The sequence below is a fragment of the Cryptomeria japonica genome, chromosome 1 (assembly GCF_030272615.1).
Source record: "Cryptomeria japonica chromosome 1, Sugi_1.0, whole genome shotgun sequence".
Lineage (NCBI taxonomy): Eukaryota > Viridiplantae > Streptophyta > Pinopsida > Cupressales > Cupressaceae > Cryptomeria > Cryptomeria japonica.
In genome coordinates, this window is record NC_081405.1 from 239379476 (window position 1) to 239404034 (window position 24559).

General features: G+C 36.5%; 1 protein-coding gene across 2 annotated transcripts; it reads right to left on the minus strand.

Moving 5' to 3' along the window:
- Nucleotides 1-19748: 19748 nt before the first annotated feature.
- Nucleotides 19749-23464, minus strand: LOC131034173 (GDSL esterase/lipase At2g04570). Of its 2 annotated transcripts, none has more exons than XM_057965565.1 (5): nucleotides 23172-23464; nucleotides 22763-22887; nucleotides 21397-21630; nucleotides 20234-20492; nucleotides 19749-20116 (listed from the first exon to the last, which is right to left on the minus strand). In XM_057965565.1, the coding sequence occupies exons 1-5, from the start codon at nucleotides 23413-23415 to the stop codon at nucleotides 19917-19919; spliced, it is 1062 nt and encodes a 353-aa protein (XP_057821548.1). In that variant the 5' UTR covers nucleotides 23416-23464; the 3' UTR covers nucleotides 19749-19916. The 2 variants fall into 2 exon arrangements, with proteins under 2 accessions (XP_057821548.1, XP_057821547.1); XM_057965564.1 differs by having other exon boundaries at nucleotides 22757-22887.
- Nucleotides 23465-24559: the final 1095 nt, after the last annotated feature.

Consider the following 24559-nt stretch of genomic DNA (forward strand, 5'->3'; position numbering starts at 1 on the left):
TATTAGGTTGCCGGTTATATACTTAGACAATGTGTCTAATTGGCTCAAAGAATCTTTATTCTCAACACTGCACTTTGGTGCTATCATCTTCAAAATTGGTAAAGTGTCATCTATAGCCTTATAGGCTTGTGCATTGCACTCTATTATTTTCTTTATTGAATCTAATAAGACCTCAACTACACTAGTAGGTCTGAATTCTGTCATGGTTGTACCGGATGTTTGTCCAACAGTTTTTACAATCTGTAATCTGTCGGTTGTAGTTGTAGCTTTGCTTTCCCCTTTCTCTAGAGGATCTATTTGAGTTTGCATTTCTACAAAAAAAATTTTAGGCTTTTCATTTTTGGCCGGTGCCACTGTCTCTGTCTATACCTGTGAAGGAGCTTGTTTCTCTACCTATTTCTCTGTGTTGTCCATTGTCTGTTTTTCCTCTGTGCTACTTGTTGCTGGTGACTCAATTGGTTTTTTAGTTTCAGTAGTTGCTGGTGGCTCAGTGGATGCATCAGTATGCACATCTGTGATTTTTGCCTTTCCAGTGTTCGGGGGTTCACTTGATCCTTCAGTTTGTTTTAGTTCCCCAATTTTAATGTTTTCTACTGCAATATTTCTAGTCGGTGGCTCTGTTGCCACATCTAGTTTCTTAGTAGATTCCTTATCCACCACAATATTAACTTCTTGAGTATCAATGTTCATTGTATATAACACCTCAGAATCAAGATTTGTGTCCTCATGTGGTGTGTCCATACTCTCAGTTGCCGGTTGATTGTCAGTAGTGTCTACCGGTGGAGTATCTAGAGGCAGTGGGGGTAAGTTGTTTGTTATATTTATACTGGGAGGTCCACCTACCTTACCTTTTCCTTTGTCCCTATCCTTTTGATATACCTTGAAGGTTTTAGGTTTTTGATACTCTTCCTATTTCTCTTTTTCTACTAGGAATATGTCCCATGCATCTGTTGTTTCCTTTGTTACCTGATTCACTCTTCCTACCATCAATGCTACATGTTGGTGAGAAGTTGAGAATAATGATCGGTTAGCCTCAGAGATTAATTGATCTATCTCATCAGTTGAGTTAACAGGGTGCATTGCAAGTAATTTTTCAATCTTTATTTTCTTATCTAGCTCAACAATAGCTACTCTTCTAGCTTCTAGTCTATTATATAGATCTGCTGGTATTTCATCAACAACTTGCATCAAAAATTTCTTGAAAATATTCAAGTGTAAGATTACACTGTTCTCTACTTTCTCTTTGTCATCAGTGGATAGCATGTCATATAATTTGTTGATGTTCTTCAACCTTCCATCCTCTATAATTTGACTGAGAAGTTTATCAATGGGAGTAATAGTTTGTTGTGTCTTCTTCTTAGGAGTCATCTTCTTTTTATTTGGAGTTAATTTCTTTGCTAGGGGCCTCACTGCTTGTTGCTTTTGTCTTGTCCTCTTTGGTGTAGGAGAAGGTGCAGGTGAAGGTTTTCTTTTCCTTTCAACTCTCCTAAATACAACAGGTATGTCACTTTTTGAAGAAGTTCCAACTGGTGAAAGGTGAGTTTTCGATTGAAGTGCTTCCAACTCACTTTCAGTTATACCGGTTTTTTTTAGCACATCTTCTTTAATAGATTTTGCCTATCGGGTTCCTTTTCTAACAGTTGCCTCAACCTTCTTAACTCTTTTCCTTGATTGAATTTGGCTTTCTATAATTTCAACACTACCAAATACTTTTTCTTCCGGTTCCTTAGGAGCATCCAGGAGGGCTTTTTCATATGTTTCTATTATATTGTCATCAGTCTCATACCCCATTTCAGTAACCCAGATGGTTCTAGGAATAATTGCCTCCATCCAAATTTCATCTTTCTTTATCACAAAACAGATTTCCTTTTGGTACTTATCCACAATAGCTTGTGGTAGCCTTACTCTTGTTTTCATTCGAGCCTTTAATGCTTGAAAGTGCTCATTTATGGTTTTATCCCTGTTCTCTCCCATATTGTTCAACAATTCTGATAGTTGTTTTCCTATCGGTATATCAAATCCAAAATCTTTAGCACCAATAATGGGTACTTGTTTGGTTATGTATAGCATTAGACAAACAAGTAGGTTTCCAAATCTGAATGTTCTTTTCTTTTCCCTTTTGATCTTTCCTAGATTGTCTATTAGCTCATCTTTAAGCCATTCACATATGTCTATCCTTGCATTATCATTTACCATATCATAGGCACTCTTAATACATAGGCTATAAACTAAGTTTAACCTATTTGCATGTGTAGCCTTGTAACCTAAGATCATACTGATAAATCTGATATTTGTATCCTTTACATCGTTTACCCTTAGTGATCTTTTATCAAATGTTGCACCGGTTAGGTTTGTCAATAAGTCATTTGAGACCTTCTTAGTTTTGTCAAGTCTATTGTTGGTGGAAGGTAACCCTGTTACTACCCTTACCACTTCTTTTGTGATCTTGTGAATAGAGTCTAACCAGAAAAATTCACCATGTACTTTTCTTAACACAATCCTTATGATATCCTTGGGGAAATCTAGGATACTAAGTATTTCAGTGAAACCTAGGGTTTCTACTATCTTGTGTTCAGGTTTGACATTTTTGGATTCATCACAGATTACAGTCTCATACATATTTTTAATTTCATCATCACCTAGTTCATCAATATGATAATGTATATACATTCTAGGGTCTTTAGCATATACTACTCCTTTGGGGATTTGGGAGAATGCACCTATGCTCTCATCTTTCTTAGCAATTTCAAGAACTAGCTGAAAAACGGGTCTAGGTTGCTTAACAACTTCAACAACAGTAGGGTTTACAATAAATTTAGGAGTGGATGAAGATGCCATAGCTATAAATACCTCAATCTGCCTTAAGGATGAATGCTTTGATGGATTGCTTCACTTCTTTGCTTGGAGTACCTTTGCTCGGGAATTTTTGTGCTCTCGAAGATTTGAATGCTCGGTGAATAAAAAAGAGCCAAAACACTTGCTTTATAATGTTATTTTTGACAACTACCACATTTAACGCTTGCCGGTTAAGTCACAACTTAAGTCATCTGCCAGTATAGAAGTAATTTCAACTTCTCACCATCAATCGAGGGAATAATAGCATGTTTTTCATTTTGTTGCTAAACCCCCAAAAGAATTTTCTTCAGTTAGATGAGGAGTCTCCTGCCAGTGGAGTGTTACTCTATTCTATTGGTGGAGGTGTAATCATATCAACATTCTGATCTGACTTTCTGATCCATTGTTTTGAAAATTCTTGCTTTACCTCTTCAACTTTTTCTTTACCTTTCAAACTAGGACCTTTGTTATTTGTCGGTGATGCCTTACTTTTGCAAAATTTAGCAATATGTGTGATCTTGTTACAGGCATAACATGTCACATTGTTCTTTTGAATAGATTTCCCATATCCTATGCCGGTATATGTTCTCCATTGATTAGATAAGTGCCCAAATCTTCCACAAACATAACATCTCACATTCATTCTGTAATTTTTTGAATTATGACCAACTTTGTTGCATTTAGAACATTGACCGGTGGGTGTATTAGTGTTCTAATAATTTCTAGATCTACATTGACTTGCTCTATGATCATACTTGTTACAGTTAAAGCATTTGCCATTAAACTTGTAAGAAGTAGGTTGTCTTACCGGTTTGCTATGATCATGATTGTTTGCAGTACCGGAGCTTTCACCAACTTCAAAGCCAAGGCCATTTGTATCACCATTAGGTTTCTTATTCTTTAGCATGTCACCAAGTTCTTCTGAACTTTTCTTGAATTTTTCTTTGTGATCATTTGCAGTAGTTAGTTCACTTTCCAAGGTTCCTTTCTGTCTTATGAGTTCAGTTCTGTCATTTTGTGTGTGCATTAGATTTGTCTTCAACATATCATTTTCATGACTAAGTCTCATGTTTTCATTTCCAGCATCATTTAGTCTTCTGGCCAAGTCTTCTTCTTTCTTCTTCCTATCTTCAATTTCTTTACAAAATCTCATAGTGATATCTTGCATCTCATTCTGTGTTGTATTGATCTCTTGTCTTAGCTTGTTTACCAGATCATTAAGAGTTTCTTTTTCATCATTCTCATTTTGCATCTTTTCACAAAGTTCTCTTCTCTTATTTGTTGCAATGGTAAGATTTTCTTGAAGTGCTTGAATGATATCCTGAGCAACCTTTAGATCATCTTCAATTTTGATATTCTTCACCTTTTTTGCATCATAGTCTGAAAGAGTTGTTTTCAATTGTTCTCTCAAGTTTTCCATCTCCACCGGTGACAAGATCTTCTTCAAGTTGTTAGGCTTCTGAAAATAGAGGACCAGGTGTTGATACCAATTGTTAGGATTCCCAAAGATACTGAGAGGGGGGGGGATGAATCAGTATCTAACCGGTTTGTGAATTTACTTGATTTAAAACATGTAAAGCATATCAATACTGTGTATCGGTAAACCAAAAATAATACAGTAAATAAGAATAACAAAAACCACATGAAAAGCACACCATAACACAGTAGTTTAACGAGGAAACCCGATGTGGGAAAAACCTCGGTGGGATTTGTGACCCATAATATTCACTTACTGGCCAATAAGGGAATATTATTGTTTTACAAGAGGGGCCTGGACATGTAGAAACGCCAAGTTCCTAGAGCTCACTACTCAATTACAAAGGAATTTATACTAACTTACAAAAATGGATTATAAAAATCCAATGTCTTGTATTGCTTCAAATTAGCATCTGCTATGCCAGATCCAGTACCAGTTTTAGCTCTGCTTCATACGTAAACCCTTAACCTATATTTCACATATTAGGTCTACATAATTTTGACTATCCATATTATTACCAAATGTTCTACAATGATCTCATACATATATGAGTCATATTACAACTCACCATGTCGGCTTACAATGATTTTACAATTAATTACAAAATATATTATCAACAAAATTCCTGTCGACCAGAGTGTCGGTATCCATCCTTTCACTGCCAGTGTTTTGTGTGCCGATGTAGAGTTTGTCATTGCCGGTGCCAGTATATTTGTTTTTCTGGTATCATATGATTGCAAGGTTTCCATCAATGACAAAACCTTCAATCACCTACAATTTCTCATTGGAGTGTGCATTTCCCAACAGATTTATCCTTTAGAAATGTGACCCAAGTCATTCTAGAAAAATCATCAATAAGTAACATGAAATACCGTTCTTTGTTTAATCATGTTGTCCTTATTATTAAATCTCCCCTTTGTTTGCTTTTCCAATTGACATTCTATGCACATATTATTAGTAGGCTTCACAAGTCTAGGTAAATCTCTAACTACTTCAGATTTGCAAATATTGATCATATTATCAAAATTGACATGTCCCATTATTTTGTGCTACAACCAACATTCATACTCTGTGTTAGAAAAAAATTACTTTCTCTCTTATCCTTGATATAGTATACATTTTTGTAAGGAAGTTAAGTAGCGGAAACAACTTCCTACACTAACCTTGAGAGGAGGGTAATGCAAAATTTTTTCAGATCATTAAAACAGTTACAGAAAAATAGAAATAGATATAATAGCATTCATACCACAACACAATGATTTACGTGGGGAAAACCCTTTTGGGAGAAAAACCCCACCCTCCAAAAGCAGCTCAATATTTTATTCAGCAATCAAAAACAGATTACAACATACTTGCAGAGAAAGCTCTTCGCAGGAGTACCACTAATTAGAGATTCAGAGGCAACTCAATAGCCATGAGACTCTTACACACAACCTCTATCTCACACACCTCATAAATAGGAGATACAATACAAGAAACCGTCAAACGGTATTACAAAACCATGGGCTAAAACCACCCAATAAGGTGTAGCCGACCTTATCTCCCTTCTAGATGCCCTATGACATGTTAAAGCACACATCAACATGTGTCGCTCCCTTTTACAGCTCATTTATGTATCCGATACAAATTATTTTTCCTATTTCAGGAGTACAAACTTTCGGAGGCCATAACTTGAGAACCGGGTGTCCGATTGACGAACCGTTTGAAGCGCCGGAAAGCTCGCGAAGTGCTCTATCACCTCGTAACCTGCTTCGCCGGTTACGACCACTTTTCAGGGCATTTCAGAGCCTCTAAAGTCCCCAAAATTAAGTTTAAATATTTTATTGCACCCCTCCAAGATGAAAACATTAATATCTTCAAAACTAGCTGTGACCTTGCGACGCAACTTTACCGGAATGCTTATCTAACCAACCAGAAGCTTTAGGGAGAGTTTCGCACCATTTTGTGCTCAAATGAAAACTTACTATAAATAGTAACCTCGCATAAATGCAAGGTTGAGACACCATTTTTCCCAACAAATCTCCCACTTGTCGAACACCTTGCATGAGCGGAAGGGAATGTCAACACAATAAATCAATTGCTAGGGGCCATAAGGCCCATAGACTCTGAACACCATCTGAACTTCTCTGTGCTCACAGCCTTAGTTAAAGCATCTGCAACATTCATCAAAGTTTCCACCTTAACCAGCTTCACCCTACCATCTTCGACCATATCTCTAACAAAATGATACTGAATATCAATATGTTTGGTCCGGGCATGAAATGTCGGGTTCTTAGCTAGGCTAATTGCACTCTGACTGTCACAGTAAACTGTCACTGTACCTTGTTTTATTCCAATATCTGAACATAGTCTCTTAAGCCAAATGGCCTCTTTACAAGCATGAGTAGCTGCCATATACTCCGCTTCAGTAGTGGATAAAGCAACCACAGCCTGTCGCTTACTCATCCAACTAATTGCACCACCAAACAAAGTAAACACATAAGCACTGGTGGATCTTCTGCTATCAATATCACCTGCCCAATCTGAATCCACATAACCATGGATATCAAGGGAAGTCATGTCTCCAACTGAATTACCATGATAACACAAAGAATACTCTGAAGTACCCTTCAAATATCTGAAGACTCTTTTGACTGCATCCCAATGAACTCTACCAGGATTAGACATATATCTAGAAAGTACTCCCACTGCTTGGGCAATGTCTGGTCTAGTACAGACCATAGCATACATCAAGCTTCCAACCGCACTCTGGTAAGGCACTCTACTCATGTCTTCCATCTCCAATGGGGATGTAGGACAATCTGAAATAGATAGTTTCATTCCAACTGTAAAAGGAACACTCAATGGTCTACAATTTTGCATGTTGAACCTCTGTAACACTGAATTCACATACTTACTCTGGCCTAGCCATAGCTTTCTGTTTACCCTATCTCTTCTAATTTCCATCCCAAGAATGTGCTTTGCTGCACCAAGATCTTTCATTTCAAATTTAGCAGCGAGCTGAGACTTCAGTTCTGAAATCATACCTTTCCCTTTACCAATGAATAACATATCATCGACATACAATGCAATGAATAAGAAATGATCACCATAAGATTTATAATAAACACAGTGATCTGATTTAGAACGTTCAAATCCCAAACTCAACACATATGTATCAAATTTCTGGTACCACATCCTAGGACTTTGTTTGAGGCCATACAAAGATTTCTTCAATTTACAGACCAAATTACTTTTGCCTTTCACCACATAGTGCTCCGGCTGTGTCATATAAATATCTTCCTCCAAATCACCATGAAGGAAAGCAGTTTTCACATCCATTTGCTCAACCTCTAAATCATAAGCAGTAGCAATAGAAAGCAAAAATCTAATGGACGTCATTTTTGCAACAGGAGAAAATATCTCACCGTAATCAACACCCTCAACCTGAGAGTAGCCTTTTGCAACCAACCTTGCTTTATACTTCTCAATGCTTCCATCTGAACCAATCTTTTTCTTGAACACCCATTTACAACCAACAGGTTTTCGTCCTTCAGGCAATGGTACAAGATCCCATGTATCATTCTTTTTCAAAGCTGCCATTTCTTCCTCCATAGTAATCTTCCAGGATTCTGCATCATTCATACCTAATGCCTCTTCTACAGATTTCGGTTCATCCACACTAGTATTCAGAGAAAAAATACATCTCCAATCATTAGGTGAATACCTTTCAGGTGGTTGTCTATGTCTTGTAGACCTTCGAACAAGCTGAGTTGGAGGTTCTTCCTCCTCTTCTGAAGATTCAGAGCTAGACGAGCTCTCCTCAAATTCTTGCCTATCTAGGGGTCTCGATTCAACTCTTTCAGGTGTAGAAGGAAGTTGAATCACATCTTCTTTTTTAGTCTGTTCTGGCTGCAATGTAATAGAAGGAGACTTAATTTCTCTAAAAATAACACTTCTACTGTGAATTACCTTTTGTGCAACAGGGTCCCAAAGCTTGTATCCTTTCACACCATAACTATACCCGATGAAGATACATTTCACAGCCTTGTTCTCCAACTCTGTTCGCTTCTCCTTTGGCACATGTGCATATGCCTCGCAACCAAAAACTCTAAGATGTCTCAATGAAGGCTTGTGACCTGACCATGCTTCCATAGGCGTTTTATCAACAAGAGCTGATGTAGGAGACCTGTTAATCAAGTAGCAAGCAGTGGCAACAGCTTCAGCCCAAAACTTTTGTTCGAGACCAGCACCACTCAACATACTCCTAGCCTTCTCCATCAATGTCCTGTTCATTCTTTCTGCAACTCCATTCTGCTGTGGAGAATACGGAGTTGTCTTCTGCCTGTTAATTCCACAGTCTTTACAGAATCTATCAAAATCATTAGAGCAAAACTCACCGCCATTATCAGTTCTCAAACATTTTATTTTCTTTCCAGTCTGCAACTCAACCATTGCTTTAAATTCTTTAAAATGACTAAAAACTTCAGATTTACTCTTTAGAAAATAAACCCATGTCCTTCTACTAAAATCATCAATAAATGAAACATAATATGTGGATTTTCCAATCGAAGAGACATCTACTGGACCAAACACATCAGAATGGATAAGATCCAAAACACCACAAGTTTTATGAGAACTCGAGTAAAACTGAACGCGGTTTTGTTTTCCATAAATGCAATGCTCACAGAAATCAAAGTCAAGATTACAGTCATTCAAACCTTCAACAAGGTTTTTATTTTTCAAGGTCCTTAGACCCTTTTCTCCAATGTGGCCAAGTCTCTGGTGCCATAACATAGTCTTCTCTGCAAGTAACTTTGCTTCAGACGAAAGAGCACCCTTAGGTACCCAAAAACCATTTCCATCTGCTGAAGGTGAAACCTTCAAATCTTCCAGTGAAGTATCCACAGATTTACTTTTTATAGAAGTGCTATTACACTCAACAGTGTATGCTTCAAGCTTATACAAAGTGCCAAACCTGACACCTCTAGCAACTACCATAGCACCTTTAATCATCTTACATCCTGTTTCAGAAAAGACTACCTGCACACCTGCATCTACTAGTTTGCTCACAGATAACAGGTTTCGTTTTAATCCAGGGATATGCAGCACACCATTAATCCTTTTTATTCTACCATCAGAAAACCTGATTCTAACTTTACCTCGACCAACAATGTCTAGATGTGAATCATCACCCAAGTACACCTTACCTCCATTAAATCCTTCATATTCAGAAAACCAATCTCTATTGGAAGTCATATGAAAAGATGCACCTGAGTCAATTAGCCAGGCATCATTACCTGCATGAGTCGCCAAAGCCGCAATAAATGCATCGCCATCTTCCTTGTCGGACTCAGAATCAGAATCGAACTTTTTCTTTTTCTTCTTCTTTTCTTCTTTGCAGTCCTTACGGATGTGACCCGATTTACCACAATTCCAGCAAATGACTTTGGACTTTCCAGGAGATTTCGATCTTCCTTTGGATTTGGACTTGCCACGCTTCTCATTCTTCTTGCCTTTCTCCTTAGGTCTTCCACGAATGGTTAGGGCTTCCTTTGAACTGATGGATACCTTCCTTCGCATCTCTTCACCAAGTAGGGCACCCACCACGTCTTCAGATTTCAAAACAACAGAAGTACTACCGATAGCCATAACAAGAGAATCCCACGAATCAGGCAAAGAACAAAGCAAGATCTGACATTTCTCCTCCTCGTCCATCTTAACACCGATGGATACTAACTGAGCCACAATCATATTGAATGCTTCCAGGTGGTCTGCAATTCGTCCACCCTCTTCCATCTTCAAGGAATACAATTTCTTTCTTAAGAAAATTTGATTTAATAAAGATTTCACTTGATACATCTCACCAAGCTTAGTCCATAGCTTCTTTGCAGAGTTTTCTTCATGGACATTGATTAGAACAGAGTCTGCCAGGCACAGTCTGATTAGACCCTTGGCTTTTCGGTCCATAACATCATACTGAGCTGCTGCAGTAGGATCTGAGGGCCTTTGGACATTCGCATCAACAGCATCCCAAAGATCTCGATCTATTAGCAGATCTTCCATCTTCAGCTTCCACATCTCAAAATTACTTCCATTAAATTTCTCCACCTCTATTCTCCCTGACGAACTCGCCATCTGAATATTCCTACAACAAGATCAAAAAGTGTCTTCTGCACAAGCTCCCACTCAAATCTGGATTAGTTCAAAAAACCCAACTGCCCACAATTGAAACCAAAGGTGATCAGGCTCTGATACCACTTGTAAGGAAGTTAAGTAGCGGAAACAACTTCCTACACTAACCTTGAGAGGAGGGTAATGCAAAACTTTTCAGATCATTACAACAGTTACAGAAAAATAGAAATAGATATAATAGCATTCATACCACAACACAATGATTTACGTGGGGAAAACCCTTTCGGGAGAAAAACCCCACCCTCCAAAAGCAGCTCAATATTTTATTCAGCAATCAAAAACATATTACAACATACTTGCAGAGCAAGCTCTTCGCAGGAGTACCACTAATCAGAGATTCAGAGGCAACTCAATAGCCATGAGACTCTTACACACAACCTCTATCTCACACACCTCATAAATAGGAGATACAATACAAGAAATCGTCAAACGGTATTACAAAACCATGGGCTAAAACCACCCAATAAGGTGTAGCCGACCTTATCTCCCTTCTAGATGCCCTATGACATGTTAAAGCACACATCAACATGTGTCGCTCCCTTTTACAGCTCATTTATGTATCCGATACAAATTATTTTTCCTATTTCAGGAGTACAAACTTCCGGAGGCCATAACTTGAGAACCGGGTGTCCGATTGACGAACCGTTTGAAGCGCCGGAAAGCTCGTGAAGTGCTCTATCACCTCATAACCAGCTTTGCCAGTTACGGCCACTTTTCAGGGCGTTTTGAAGCCTCTAAAGTCCCCAAAATTAAGTTTAAATATTTTATTGCACCCCTCCAAGATGAAAACATCAATATCTTCAAAACTAGCTGTGACCTTGCGACGCAACTTTACCGGAATGCTTATCTAACCAACCAGAAGCTTTAGGAAGAGTTTCGCACCATTTCGTGCTCAAATGAAAACTTACTATAAATAGTAACCTCGCATAAATGCAAGGTTGAGACACCATTTTTCCCAACAATTTTCACCTGTTCTAACTCCTTTTGCAACCCTTTGACTACTCTTTTCTTTTTTGATCACACATCTGGTGCTACTAAACAAAACTTAATAGCCTTTTCTACACATCTGAATAATGCTTAACAAACTATGTCTTAATCCTTCAACATAATAAACATCATCAGTTTTATACTTACCATCAATAGAAATACTTCTAATACCTCGAATAAATGGCCCATCTTCTCCAACAAATTTCACTGATCCACCATCATATTTCTTGAGATTAATAAACCTATCTTTATCACCGGTCATATTATTTGAACATCTAGAGTCAATAATCCATGTATTCAGTTCTATCTTAGCATGCAATGTAGTATTGACACTCTTCTACTCTTCAATTTTCTTCAAGGCATTCTCCCTCTCTTCGATTGCTAGAAATAAAGATTCTTCAGTTGAGTCATCATCAACTTCATCTTTGGATGTATGTTCCTCAATAGAACATAAACCCTTCTTCTCTCTTATGTTAAAGTTGCATCTTCTAAATTTATTTTTCTTCTCATCATCATCCGATCTCTTATAGTCTTCTTTGTAAAAGCAATTAGAAGCATAATGTCCAATTCTACCACAAGAAAAATATTTTAGAGGTAACTTACCTTTGTATTTTTTAGTGCCTCATTGCAATCTTCTCACAAAGTTTTATTTAGCTTCATCTATATCCATTGCATTGCAGATCATCATGTCTTGAAACATTAAATGTTGCTTCTTTCTTTTCTCTTTTCTCTTCCTCCATTTATATAATTTCAAAAGCTACTAAGGTACCGGTAAGTTGATCAATAATATACTTACTCAAATTATTGCTTTCCTGTATGGCACACCTTGTTGGTTTGTAGGATTTAGGCAAAGTTAGCAAGATCTTCTAAAAAAAATCACATTCATCCAAATGTCCATCGACAACTCTAATACCATCAGAAAGATTAGCAACAATATGAATATAGTTCTCAACACCTTCATCTTCAAGAATTCTCAAATACTCATACTTCTACTTCAGATTCATCAGCCTAGCATGTTTTGTCTTCAGATCTCCTTCATATGCCAAACACAACTCATTCCATATAGCTTTATCTTATTTCAATCCTTTTACACTTCCAAACACCAAATCACTTATACTATTAAAAATTATAGCTCCAACCTTTGCATTAGTCTCCTTTAGCTTTTTCCCATTTGAAGATTGAGGACCACCTTGTGGAGGTGTATATCTAGTTTGAATGATTTCTCAAATTCCATTTTGCGATGTCTCCAAGTGCAACTCCATTCTCTCCTTCTAGTACAAAAAATTTGTACCATCAAAGATTAGAACTTTGTAATACACATCCTGCGCCATACTGGATCTACCTCAAACAGTTAAGCTTACTCAAGAGGATCCTTTCTTTGATACCAATTGTTGAACCCAATGCAAGACTGTGAGGGGGAGTGAATCAATCTAAAACAAAAATTAATGCAGCACATAAACAATTAAACACTAACCCACTTGAAGTAGTCACCAGTGAGGAGGGACCTCAAGGAGATCAATCCAAACTGGTCAACAAGAGTTAACACAACAGAAACACATAGATATGATGGAGGTAAATGCAGAACAGATTGTTTTATTGCATGAAAAGACAATTACATCCAACTGGCATCAACCGGGTTACAGCATACTGGCACACAGGCCTGGTAGAATAGGTCTCATAGGGACCTTGAATCGAATGATCTATCTTCTAACAACTATCTATCTGATACTCCTTATCTCTGAATTAATTCCCTACAATGCAAAGCATGATTACAAATATATATTGATCCAAAGGATCAGGTCGGCCCAAAAGGATCAAAATCCTAACATGCAGAAATGAATGAGGTCGGCCTCCAAAAATCCCAAAGGATGAAACATAGAAGGTTGGCCACATGTCAAGAAACATCAAGATCAACATCCAAGGCTCCATAAGCATCAGAATGGGTTCCGATTGATCACCAGAATAGGTCTCAGGCAATCGGTAACCAGAAATTGTCAAGAAAACTGGTAGCGGTATCTTGCCGAAAAGTGATCCAAATGAGATGCGGTTTGAAAGCAAGAAGGGTGATCAAGTCTTCAAAAAGAATCCAACTCTACAGGAATTCGGTGTACTGTGGCTGGGACACACAAAGAGGAAAACTGAAACTGCAAACAGAAAAGAAAATGTTTTTGGTTGATGCAAGATTGCTATGAATCGGGGATGCTCCTGCATCAGACATCCGGGGTTAATAGAAAGTGAGCCTCTCACTTTTCCAGGGTCAGAGGAAAACCAAGGTGGTCCACCTCTTCCTGATAAATCTAAGATAAGTCTTCCACTGGTCTGTTCTTACACTTCACAAGGTATTGTTTGTACTGATTGCTTCGGGTATTACACCCGATCCTACTATCCAAAATCTCTTCAATTTGATATGGTTCCTTCTGGGGAAATTATTTCTCCAAGTTTTCAATAATGTCCTTACTGAATTCTGGTTCATGGTAGTCATGAAGATCTGCAATGTTGAATATAGGTTAAATATTTAGACTATCTGGTAGCTCCACTTCATATGCATTTCTGGAACTAAACTTTCTCAAGATCTTACAGGGTCCAAAATTCTTCATTCGCAACTTATTATAAGTTCCAACCGAGAATCTCTATTTTCTCAAATAGACCATCACTTCATTGCCAACCTCAAATTCCTTATGTCTCTTCTTCTCATCCGCCTTCTTCTTGTATTCGCTATTCATGTCTTCCAAATGTTGTTTAACCTGAATGTGCAATGTTGCCATGTGATCTGCAAATTCTTCTGCTTCTGAACTCTTTGGTCTTCATTGCTAATTTCTCTCAATTCTTCTATTCCTTTAGGGTGCACTCCAGTAACAATCTCAAAATGTGTTTTTCCGATACTTCTATTCACTGAATTGTTATAGGAAAACTCTACTTGTACAAGGATCAAATCCCAACTTCTGATTTTATCTCCTACTAAACATCTCAACAAGTTTCCCAAACTCTGGTTAACTACTTCTGTCTGTCCATCAGTTTGTGGGTGAAAAGTAGAACTGAACTTCAAATCCATCTTCATCTTCTTCCAAAGTGTTCTCCAAAAATAGCAAACAAATTTAGTGTCTCTGTCTGAAACTATTCTCTTAAGTAATCCATGCAATCTCACCACTTCCTTAAAAAATAGGTCTTCTATATGCAATGCATCCAATGTCTTCTTACAAGGTATGAAATGAGCCATCTTTGAAAATATATCCACTACCACAAATATAAAATCATCCCCCCTTGGTGTCTTAGGTAAGCCAAGTACAAAATCCATACTTATATCCTCCCAAGGTCTTACCGGTACTGTCAAAGGTTTATACAATCCCGCATTCTAACCACTACCTTTTGCAACTTGACAAATTCTAAAACTCTGTACATATCTCTTAACATCTTTATGAATCTGGGGCCAAAAGTGCTGCTCACTTACTAATGCAAATGTTTTATCAATGCCAAAGTGTCCAGCTAAACCTCCACTATGCTTCTCTTTTATCAGGTTCTCTCTCATGGAACTTTTAGGTATGCACAACTGAACTCCCTTAAATAACATTCCATCTTGAATGAAGTAATCCAACTATTTGCTCCTATCAACCATAACTGGTTCTCTACAGGCTTTCCAAGGTTCTATAAAATCTGGGTCTTCATCATACAAGGTCTTCAAATCCTCAAAACCTAATATTGTCACTCTCATCTTTGTCAGAAAATTCCTTCTCCTACTCAATGCATCAACAACTTTGTTAGATTTTCCACTTCTATGTTTCAACACAAAGGTGTAACTCTACAAGAACTCTACCCATCTCATATGTCTTTGATTCAACTTACTCTGACTACTCAAATATTGCAAAGCTTGATGATCTGTATACAACACAAACTCCTTAGGCAGCAAGTAATGTCTCCATTTCTTTAAGGCTTGAATTATGGCATAAAATTCCTAATCATATACTGAATATCTCTTCCAGGCATTATTCCATTTCTGACTGAAATATGCTATTGCTCTCCCTTCTTGACTCAAAATTGCTCCTATTGTTGTTCCACTTGCATCACAATATACTTGAAATACCTTATTGAAATCCGGTAAAGCCAACACAAGATGCTCAGTCACTTTCTGCTTCAACAACTCAAAACTTTTGTTTTCTCCGTTGGTCCACTTGAATTCCTTCCTATCTCCCTCATGGTATCGGTCATAGGATTACAAACTGAACTAAAATTTCTGATAAACTTCCGATAAAAACTAGCCAATCCATGAAATAATCTTACCTCTCCAATGCTTTCTAGTGTAGGCCACTCAATAATGGCTTTCACTTTCTCCGGGTCCATCTTCAAACCATCCTTAGATATCACAAAGCCCAAATAAAATAACTCGTCCTTCATGAAAGTCCACTTCTTGATATTGATCAGTAACCTTTCTTCTCTTAACCTCTACAAAACTTGTCTTAACTGCAACAAATGTTCCTCTTTTGTTTTATTGAAAATCAGAATGTCATCCAAGTATACAATAACAAACTTACCCAATAATTTCTTCAAAACCTCATTCATCAGCCTCATGAAAGTACTCGGTGCATTAGTCATTCCAAAAGGCATCACCAACCATTCATATAATCCTTCATTGGTCTTAAATGCAGTCTTTCATTCATCACCTTCTCTGATCCTGATCTGATGATATTCACTCTTCAAATCTATCTTTGTAAAGTACTTTGTTGCATTCAAACAGTCCATTATGTCATCCATCATAGGCAAGGGAAACTGATATTTCACTATGATCTTGTTTATTGCTCTAGAATCAATACACATTCTCCATTCTCCATTCTTCTTAGGTGCCAATACTGCTGGTACTGCATAGGGACTCAAACTTTGTCTGATCAAACCTTTCTTCAACAATTCCTGCACTTGTCTATTTAGTTATTCATTCTCTGCCGGTGTTAACCGGTGTGTAGCTTTGTTAGGAAAACTAGCTTCGGGAACTAAGTCCATGCAATGACTAATACTTCTAACAGGTGGCAATCCATCAGGTACATTATCTGAAATGATGTCCTCATATTCTGTCAACAAATCTCTTATCTCTTCCTGGAGTTCTCCTTCTGGTTCCGGTCTTTCAGTCCTCTTAGGAATTAAGGCAAAACGTACATTCTCATGTCTCAGTCCATCTATGAACTTCCTTCCATATACAAGAGAAATTATGGTATTTGTACAGACTTCATTCTTCAAAGGTTCCTCCAAAGGCAACAAGGTTTGCTTCATCCCATTGGCCACTATAGTGTATGTATTCTTCCTTCCATCATGCATTGCTTGTCAATCAAACTACCAAGGTATTCCCAACAAAAGATGACAAATGTCCATAGGCATAATATCACACAAAACTTCATCATGGTAATTCCCAATTTTCAATTTTACTAAGCATTGTTCATATACTAACAACTTATGTTCATCCTGAATCCATGCTATCTAGTAAGGCTTAGGGTGTTTCAATCTCTCTAATTTAGACTTATTCACCAACTCTTTTGAAACAAGATTATTCGAACTACCCCTAGCAATAACAACTTTACAACACTTACCGGATACCTTACATCTGGTCTTGAACAGGTTCTTCCTCTGTAAGGGTTCTTTATCTTCTTCGGTATGACATAATGCTCTCCTCATCATCAACAGTTCTCCATCTTCCGGTTTATTGTTCGATCCGGTGGGGTTCTCTTCCACCACTACCGCTCTTCCGGTAGTCTCTAACTTCTTACATTCAAATGCACGGTGTCATTCTCCTCCACATTTAAAACAGGTTCCTCTGAATGTCCTTTTGTCTTGTCTTCCAAAGTTCTCATTCCGGTAACCATCTGGTTCTCTCCTCCGATAGAAACTTCTTTCATCCTTTTGGTATGAACTACCTTCTTTGATTACTTCCTTGTCCTTGTTTTGATCCATATTGGTTCCTCTTCCTCCGGTAAACCTTCCACCTCTACCTCTTTGTATCTACTCATGCCTTTTATTCAATTTATCTTCAGCCTTTATTGCATACTGATAAGCCTCTTCAACACTTTCTAATTTGATCATACTGAGTTCATCTTGTATAGACATTCACAATCCATTCAGATATCTTGCAAATTTTAATCTCATCATCAACATGTCTGAATCTGATGTTCAACTTGTAAAATGATTCAGTGTACTCCTTCACACTAGATTCCTTCTGTCTCAAATTCTGCAACTTCTGGAACAGATCTACTTAATAATTTGTCAGGACAAACTTTGATTTTAACTTAGCAATCATCCTATCCCATGCCTTAATCTTTTCTTTACCTCTTCTTTGCCTATCAACTTGCAAATGCTCCCACCAAAGAGATGCATGACCCTTCAACTGGGTATAGGCATATTCCACCTTCCTCTCTTTTGCAGTGTTTTCAAAGTCAAAATATTTCTCCATCTCCAATATCCAATCCAACAATTCATCTGAATCTAACTTCCCATCATATTTCGATGGGGTAAAATGAGGTTTAGTGTTCGCCCTACTCAAAACCCTTAAAAACCTTTCCTCCTCCAAATCAACTACCGGTAGGTTTACTTGTTCTGCTGGGGCTTCTTCTCCTTCATCTTCACTCACAACCTCAACATGTCCCCTCTTCTCTGGGTTGTCTCCACGGCTTCTAACTGGGCTTCTATTCATTGCAACATCTCCATTACAACAGGGTCTGCATTCCCACACGCTCCACCATTCCTAGTTCCTCTTTGCGCCATTGATGCATGCTAGTCCTCTACAATTGCAGGTCGGATCCGCAATCCACCACCCTACAACAAAATTCAGGACATGCAATCCTCCAAAATGAAACTTTGATTTGATACCACTTGAAGTAGTCATGAGCGAAGAGGGACCTCAAGGAGATCAGTCCAAACTAGTCAGCAAGAGTTAACACAACAGAAACACACAAATATGATGGAGGCAAATGTAGAACAGATTGTTTTATTGCATGAAAAGTCAATTACATCCAACCGGCATCAACCGGGTTATAGCATACCGACACACAGGCCTGGTAGAATAGGTCTCATAGGGACCTTGAATCAAATAATCTATCTTCTAAGAACTATCTATCTGATACTCCTTATCTCTGAATTGATTCCCTACAATGCAAAGCATGATTACAAATATATATTGATCCAAAGGATCAGGTCGGCCCAAGAGGATCAAAATCCTAATATGCAGAAATGAATGAGGTCGGCCTCCGGAAAATCCTAAAGGAGGAAATGTAGAAGGTCGGCCACACGTCAAGAAACATCGGGATCAACATCCAAGGCTTCGTAAGCATTAGAATGGGTTTTGGTAGATCACCAGAATAGGTCTCAGGAAACCGGTAACCAAAAACTGTCAAGAAAATTGGTAGCGATATCTTGCCTGAAAGTGGTCCAAATGAGATGCAGTTTGAAAGCAAGCAGGGTGATCAAGTCTTCAAGAAGAATCCAACTCCACAGGAAGCCGATGTGCCAAAACTAGGACACACAGAGAGGAAAACTGAAACTGCAAACATAAAAAAAAATGTTTTTGGTTGATGCAAGATTTCTATGAACTAGGGATGCTCCTGCATCAATTATAATGTTAGCCCATTATGGCTTGGTAATGGTCAATCCTAGACTCAGTCACTACCAAGCCATAACGCTAGCGTGTTATAAAACGAGCATACACTTGTGTTGTCTATTTTATGAGACCCAAAAGTGGGGTGGCCACTTCTTGGTCCCCCATCTTTTTGCACTTGCTTGTTGGTCTTTTTTTTTTCTTCCTAGGTGATTTGCTCTATGTTTTGGGTGTTTTGTCTTAGCTTGATCTTTTCACTATCAATTTATTTCTATAATTGCTAGTTTATAACTTTAGCGTTGTTGGTCATTTCTTGGTTATTTACTGAACCAAAGTGATATATCTATACTAGTCTTTGTAAAAGGGTTTGGGCTTTTTCAAAAATTGGCTTTTACTCTTAATAAAAGAAATCACATATACATAATAAAAACTTCTCTTCTACACATTTATGTATGTATGGACACTCACATTGTGTTAAAATTATCTCACAATCATGCTTTTATAAAATCTAAGATTCAACTTTAACATTTTGATCATTTGAAATGTTTTATTTTTTTAATGATTAAGCTCAATTAATGAGTTCCTCATATTGTGATCTTAAACAAAACAAAAAAGTTTCCACTTTAAATATATAATTTATCATAATATTGTAATTCATGATATACAAATAGAGATGCCCATATTTATATAAACTTTTTATTATAAAAAATATAATATTCTCAAAATGTCAGATAACATCTGGAGAGATTTAAAAATCCTGATTGTAGATGCCTTCATTCTTAGGGTTGAAAGATTTCCAAATCCTCCAATAATTGAGCTAGACAAGTTATTATAATTTTTAAAATGCTTGATAAAAATAGGATAGTGAGAGTAATGTTAGGGGTCTAGTAGCTCGGGAATACTATTTCGCAGTAAATCTTGGGCAACATATTTATAGGTTTTCTCTGTTGGATGAACTGAATCCCAAAATATATATTTGGATGCATCAGAGCATGTGAATGGTGTCCGCTTGTTGCATGCATATCCAAATTCCACTGACCCAGTTCCGCAGCATGCTAGACTTGTATAACTTATATCTGCAATTCGGAAAATAAAAAAAATACATTCAAGATTGCTAGATAATTAATAAAACTCCTTTGTAGTTCTTTATCAGATCAGCAATTTGAAATAAACAAACAGGATCTTAGATTTACTGTATTTAGCAGGATTGAGCTCCATGTCAACCAACATGCTGTACACGTCCGCATAAACAATTCGAAGGTCTGGAAGACTGGATTTGAGGGAATCAATCATCGCCTGCAGTTTCATATTGTAGTCTATTGCATCTTGATTGAGATCCTTCACGCATCCTCCTTTCGTCCTGAAAACTTTGACTGCTCTTTCTAATGGCAGACAGCCCAACGCAGGAAGCCCAGCCACGGCTATTTTGCGCGCTCCATAACTGTATATCTCCTGCAATCATATATATATATATATACATACATACACATAATTGTGAGAAAAATAACAAGTGCAGAAAATTTGTAAAGAAAACAATAGCACATAACACACACATTTACGTGGAAAAAACTGGTAAAACCATGACTTCCAGCAGCCTAAAACAATCGGAGTCCTATTTAAATACAACTTACTAAATATAGTAAGTATGACTTGCACAACTGCATATATAACACATGTCTAAATTACTATTTATAGAAAGTGGGTACTCCATGATGACGCAACCACTGCTAGCTAAGATAGCCATGATGACGCAACCACTGCTAGCTCAGAGTCCAATTTGGACTTCACATTCCAACAATAATATCATTATGTAGTAGGTATTATATAGAGGAGGTTGAATGTAAACAATCATATGATCATGTTTTAAGTTTTGATTTGTTTGGGTGGTTCATATAAAATCACACTAATAGATAGGTTCTATTAGAGAAGACAACTTAATTTCAAATGAGTCACCTAAACAAGTCAAAACTTAAGAGTGTCCTGTTTAAATTTACATGAAAACATTGAATACCTATCTAAACAAGAGATGTCTTGCTCAAAGTTTATATTGAGTTATAATTATGGTTATAACATATTTCATATGAGTGAAGGCATCAGATTTCCGGACTCTATAATAATGTTTTTGGATTAGATTATGTCAGAGTTTTTTGAATCAGATCAGAACACTCTATGATTTATTTTTAGAATGTAACAGAACTAGAGGAGATGTAAAATTTGATGATAGACTATGAAATACGATTTGAATGTTGATGATAAATATGATCTTCAAAATATTGATTCAAAAAACTCTAACACAATCTAATCTAAAAACAACATTGATCAATACTTAACACAAAATACCCATGAGTATATGTACCTGGAGTATGTTGGAACTGATTTCTATGATATGGTCTTGGAATTTGGAAACAGTGTACTTCGATCTGGTGAATGGATTGACGTAATAGTTCTCAATAAAATCGTTGCTGCCTGCGCTCACCACGAATATTGCTTTATTCAGAATGTTGTTGGCCTCTTCAATTCCTGCTATCCTCTCCAACTTTATTTTGTACTCCTTGAAGTACTCAACTTCCTTCCACATCGGTATTACAGACTAGCAATGCAAAAACAAGTGTAAAGAGAAGTAATTAGATTCTCTGCATGCAAACAGTAATTCTGATCATTTAGAGAGACCTCCTTAATGAAACTGCAAAAGAGGAAGATATTATCAAAAATATACTCCAGGTGGCTTATGAGTAGGGAGGGACCTTAAAATTTACACTACTGTAGCAGTAGATTTTTATAGCCAAGTGGGTGAGTGCATGCTTGCTATTTTATAAGATAATTTCTATGCAGAGTTTTTAAAACTTTCAGTGGGGTTGAAACTTGTAATACCATGGGATTTTTATCTTATGTTTCTAACAATCACCCTTCAAAGCTAAAAACAGCAGGCACTGGTTTTGACTTTGTTAATACAAATTGGTGGACCGTCTCACTGTCATACAAGATTGGAAGTTGATGGTAGGTGGCCAAAATTAGGCTGTATTTGATAATTTAAAAATTTGTCAGGCTGAATAATAATATTAACTGTTTGTAATTTTTTTATAATTATATATTTGACAATTTAGAATATAATATAAATAATAAATATTTGTTCTAAAAGAATATATTATTATAAAATCATATATATAAAAGACAGGTTCCAGATCAACTGGTCAACAATATGTAATTCTACTTATAATGTAATTGAAAAATACTCTCATCAATTTTCATACTAGATTGTTAAATTTCAGGTCTGTTCTCATGTTTAACTATAAATGAGAGATCTTAGTTTGTTTACATGTTAAAAAAACTGTCAGAAAAGATATTCAGTCTTTGGCTTTCAGATATCAATATAGACGTGTACTTCCATATCTAATAACAAAAACAGTTTCATAAATGATATAAAATCTTCTAAGAAAAAACTCTTTCAGTTATCAATATAGACGTGTATAACAAAAACAGTTTCATAAATGATATAAAATCTTCTAAGAAAAAACTATCTTTCAAATACATTAACTATTATTTAATCTCTTCTGGATGAGATTGGTGGTGGGTTTATAAAAAAAAGGTTTAATTCATAATGGATATAAGTGGGTTCAATCTCAACTGATCTTACACTGCATGCTAGTTGTAATGCCCACTGATATGTCTAAAATTTGCATGAAACAAAGAAAAGTATGAGAAAATGATGAACATACAACTACCCGCGAAGTTGCATTATCATATCCAGTGCCAGCAGATGCAAAACTGACTCCAGTAAGCAGGTCTTGGTCCTTAAGCCTAGGGTCCAGATATGGTGGCACAGCCTCTTTTATACCCAATCCTTCCGCTATATTTATTGAAACATTATAACCCACATTAGAAAAATAAGACTAAAAAGATAGAAATGGTTATTCAGTCATTACCATACATTATGGTATGGATGTTACATAATTGAAATTTTATTTCTTATTGATAAATAATGTAGTTAAATTCATTTGAGACAGTGGTACAATGAAGACTATAAAAGATCTTCATGATGAGAAATCAAAATTTCGGACATAACATCCAATCATTGATACCATGACTGTTTCCTAAAAAAATATAAGACATAATCATTTCTAAATTATTTACCTAGGAAGTCTGTTGGAAGCCTTCCATTGCAGAAGCGACCAGTGGGATTATGGCCAGGGAAATCTTTTCCATAGGGAGGGAAATTGCTCCTAATAAGTGTTGAAATATGATTGTTATTGCCTGGATCTACTGTTGAATCTCCAAACACAATAACTGCTGGTGCCAATTGTTTTGCATCTACTTCAACACACCATCTAGTAGCAATTGCTATTGCTAAACCAAGGGCAATCATATTAAAAGCCATTGCCAAACTATGGGTATTTTCTTCTGCATTTTCAGTTTAAGACACTTTTTTCAAGTGCTTTCAAGACTAGTTGATTGGACCGTCACCAACCTGAGACTTTATTATTAGGGTTTGTTCTACTCCACCTAAATTAGTTCAACCCCCCTTTACCATTTAACGCCCAAAAAGTAAACAGCATTGCCCATATAATGGGTGTTTGAAAGTAAAATATGGAACAACAGTTTGTTTTAATTGGGGAAAAGAAAACACTGGTCAAAACAATCTTAAAATTACTTGCAATCATTTTGTGGAATCTAAGAAAGCAAAGGAAGATTTGTCTGTCACTCTTAAATGACTTTTGTGGATTTTCCTCCAACGGCCACCAATAACAGGTAAGGTATTGTTCAGTTGGTTCGATATGTACCTATGGTACATTCTTAACGTTTGTTTATTTGCAATTTTTATTTTAAATTCATTTACGAAGTTTAAAAGTCAAATGGGTAATAATAAATATTTATTTTCATTATATCATATAATAAACATTTATCTTATTTAATTTTGCATGGATTAAAAGAAAATAGTATGATATTTATAAAAAAAAGAAGGTTGGTAGAAAGGCACATTCACAAGTTTTAACAAAACGTTTTGTCTTATTTTTATTATGATGAAAATATTATATTTATTTATTCGTCTTGTGTGTTGGGTCTACTTGAGAAGAATTTACTTTACTTGTAATAATAAGCTTGTAAGTTATATATTTTTATGTCAAATTTATCAAACTTAATTTATCTTGGGTTTGTCACTATTTATTCTCATAAATTTGTTTGAATTTGTATATCATTCATTCACCACTTCCAATCAAATCCATGGGTGCAAAACAGATCTGAACTTTAAACTTTTAGATCACAAAATTCGAAATGAGCCTTATCAACTTCTTCCTAGTAGCTATTGTGAGCCGGCCTAGCATGCATATATGTGTGTTATGTTATTATATTTATAGACATTCATTATTCATTATTGAATCATCTAGGATGATTAAGGAGTTTCATAGGAGAACATGATAATAACATTATAGAGTATCGTAATTGTATCATCATATAGACATTCATTATTCATTATTGAATCATCTAAGATCATTAAAGAGTTTCATAGGAGAACATGATAA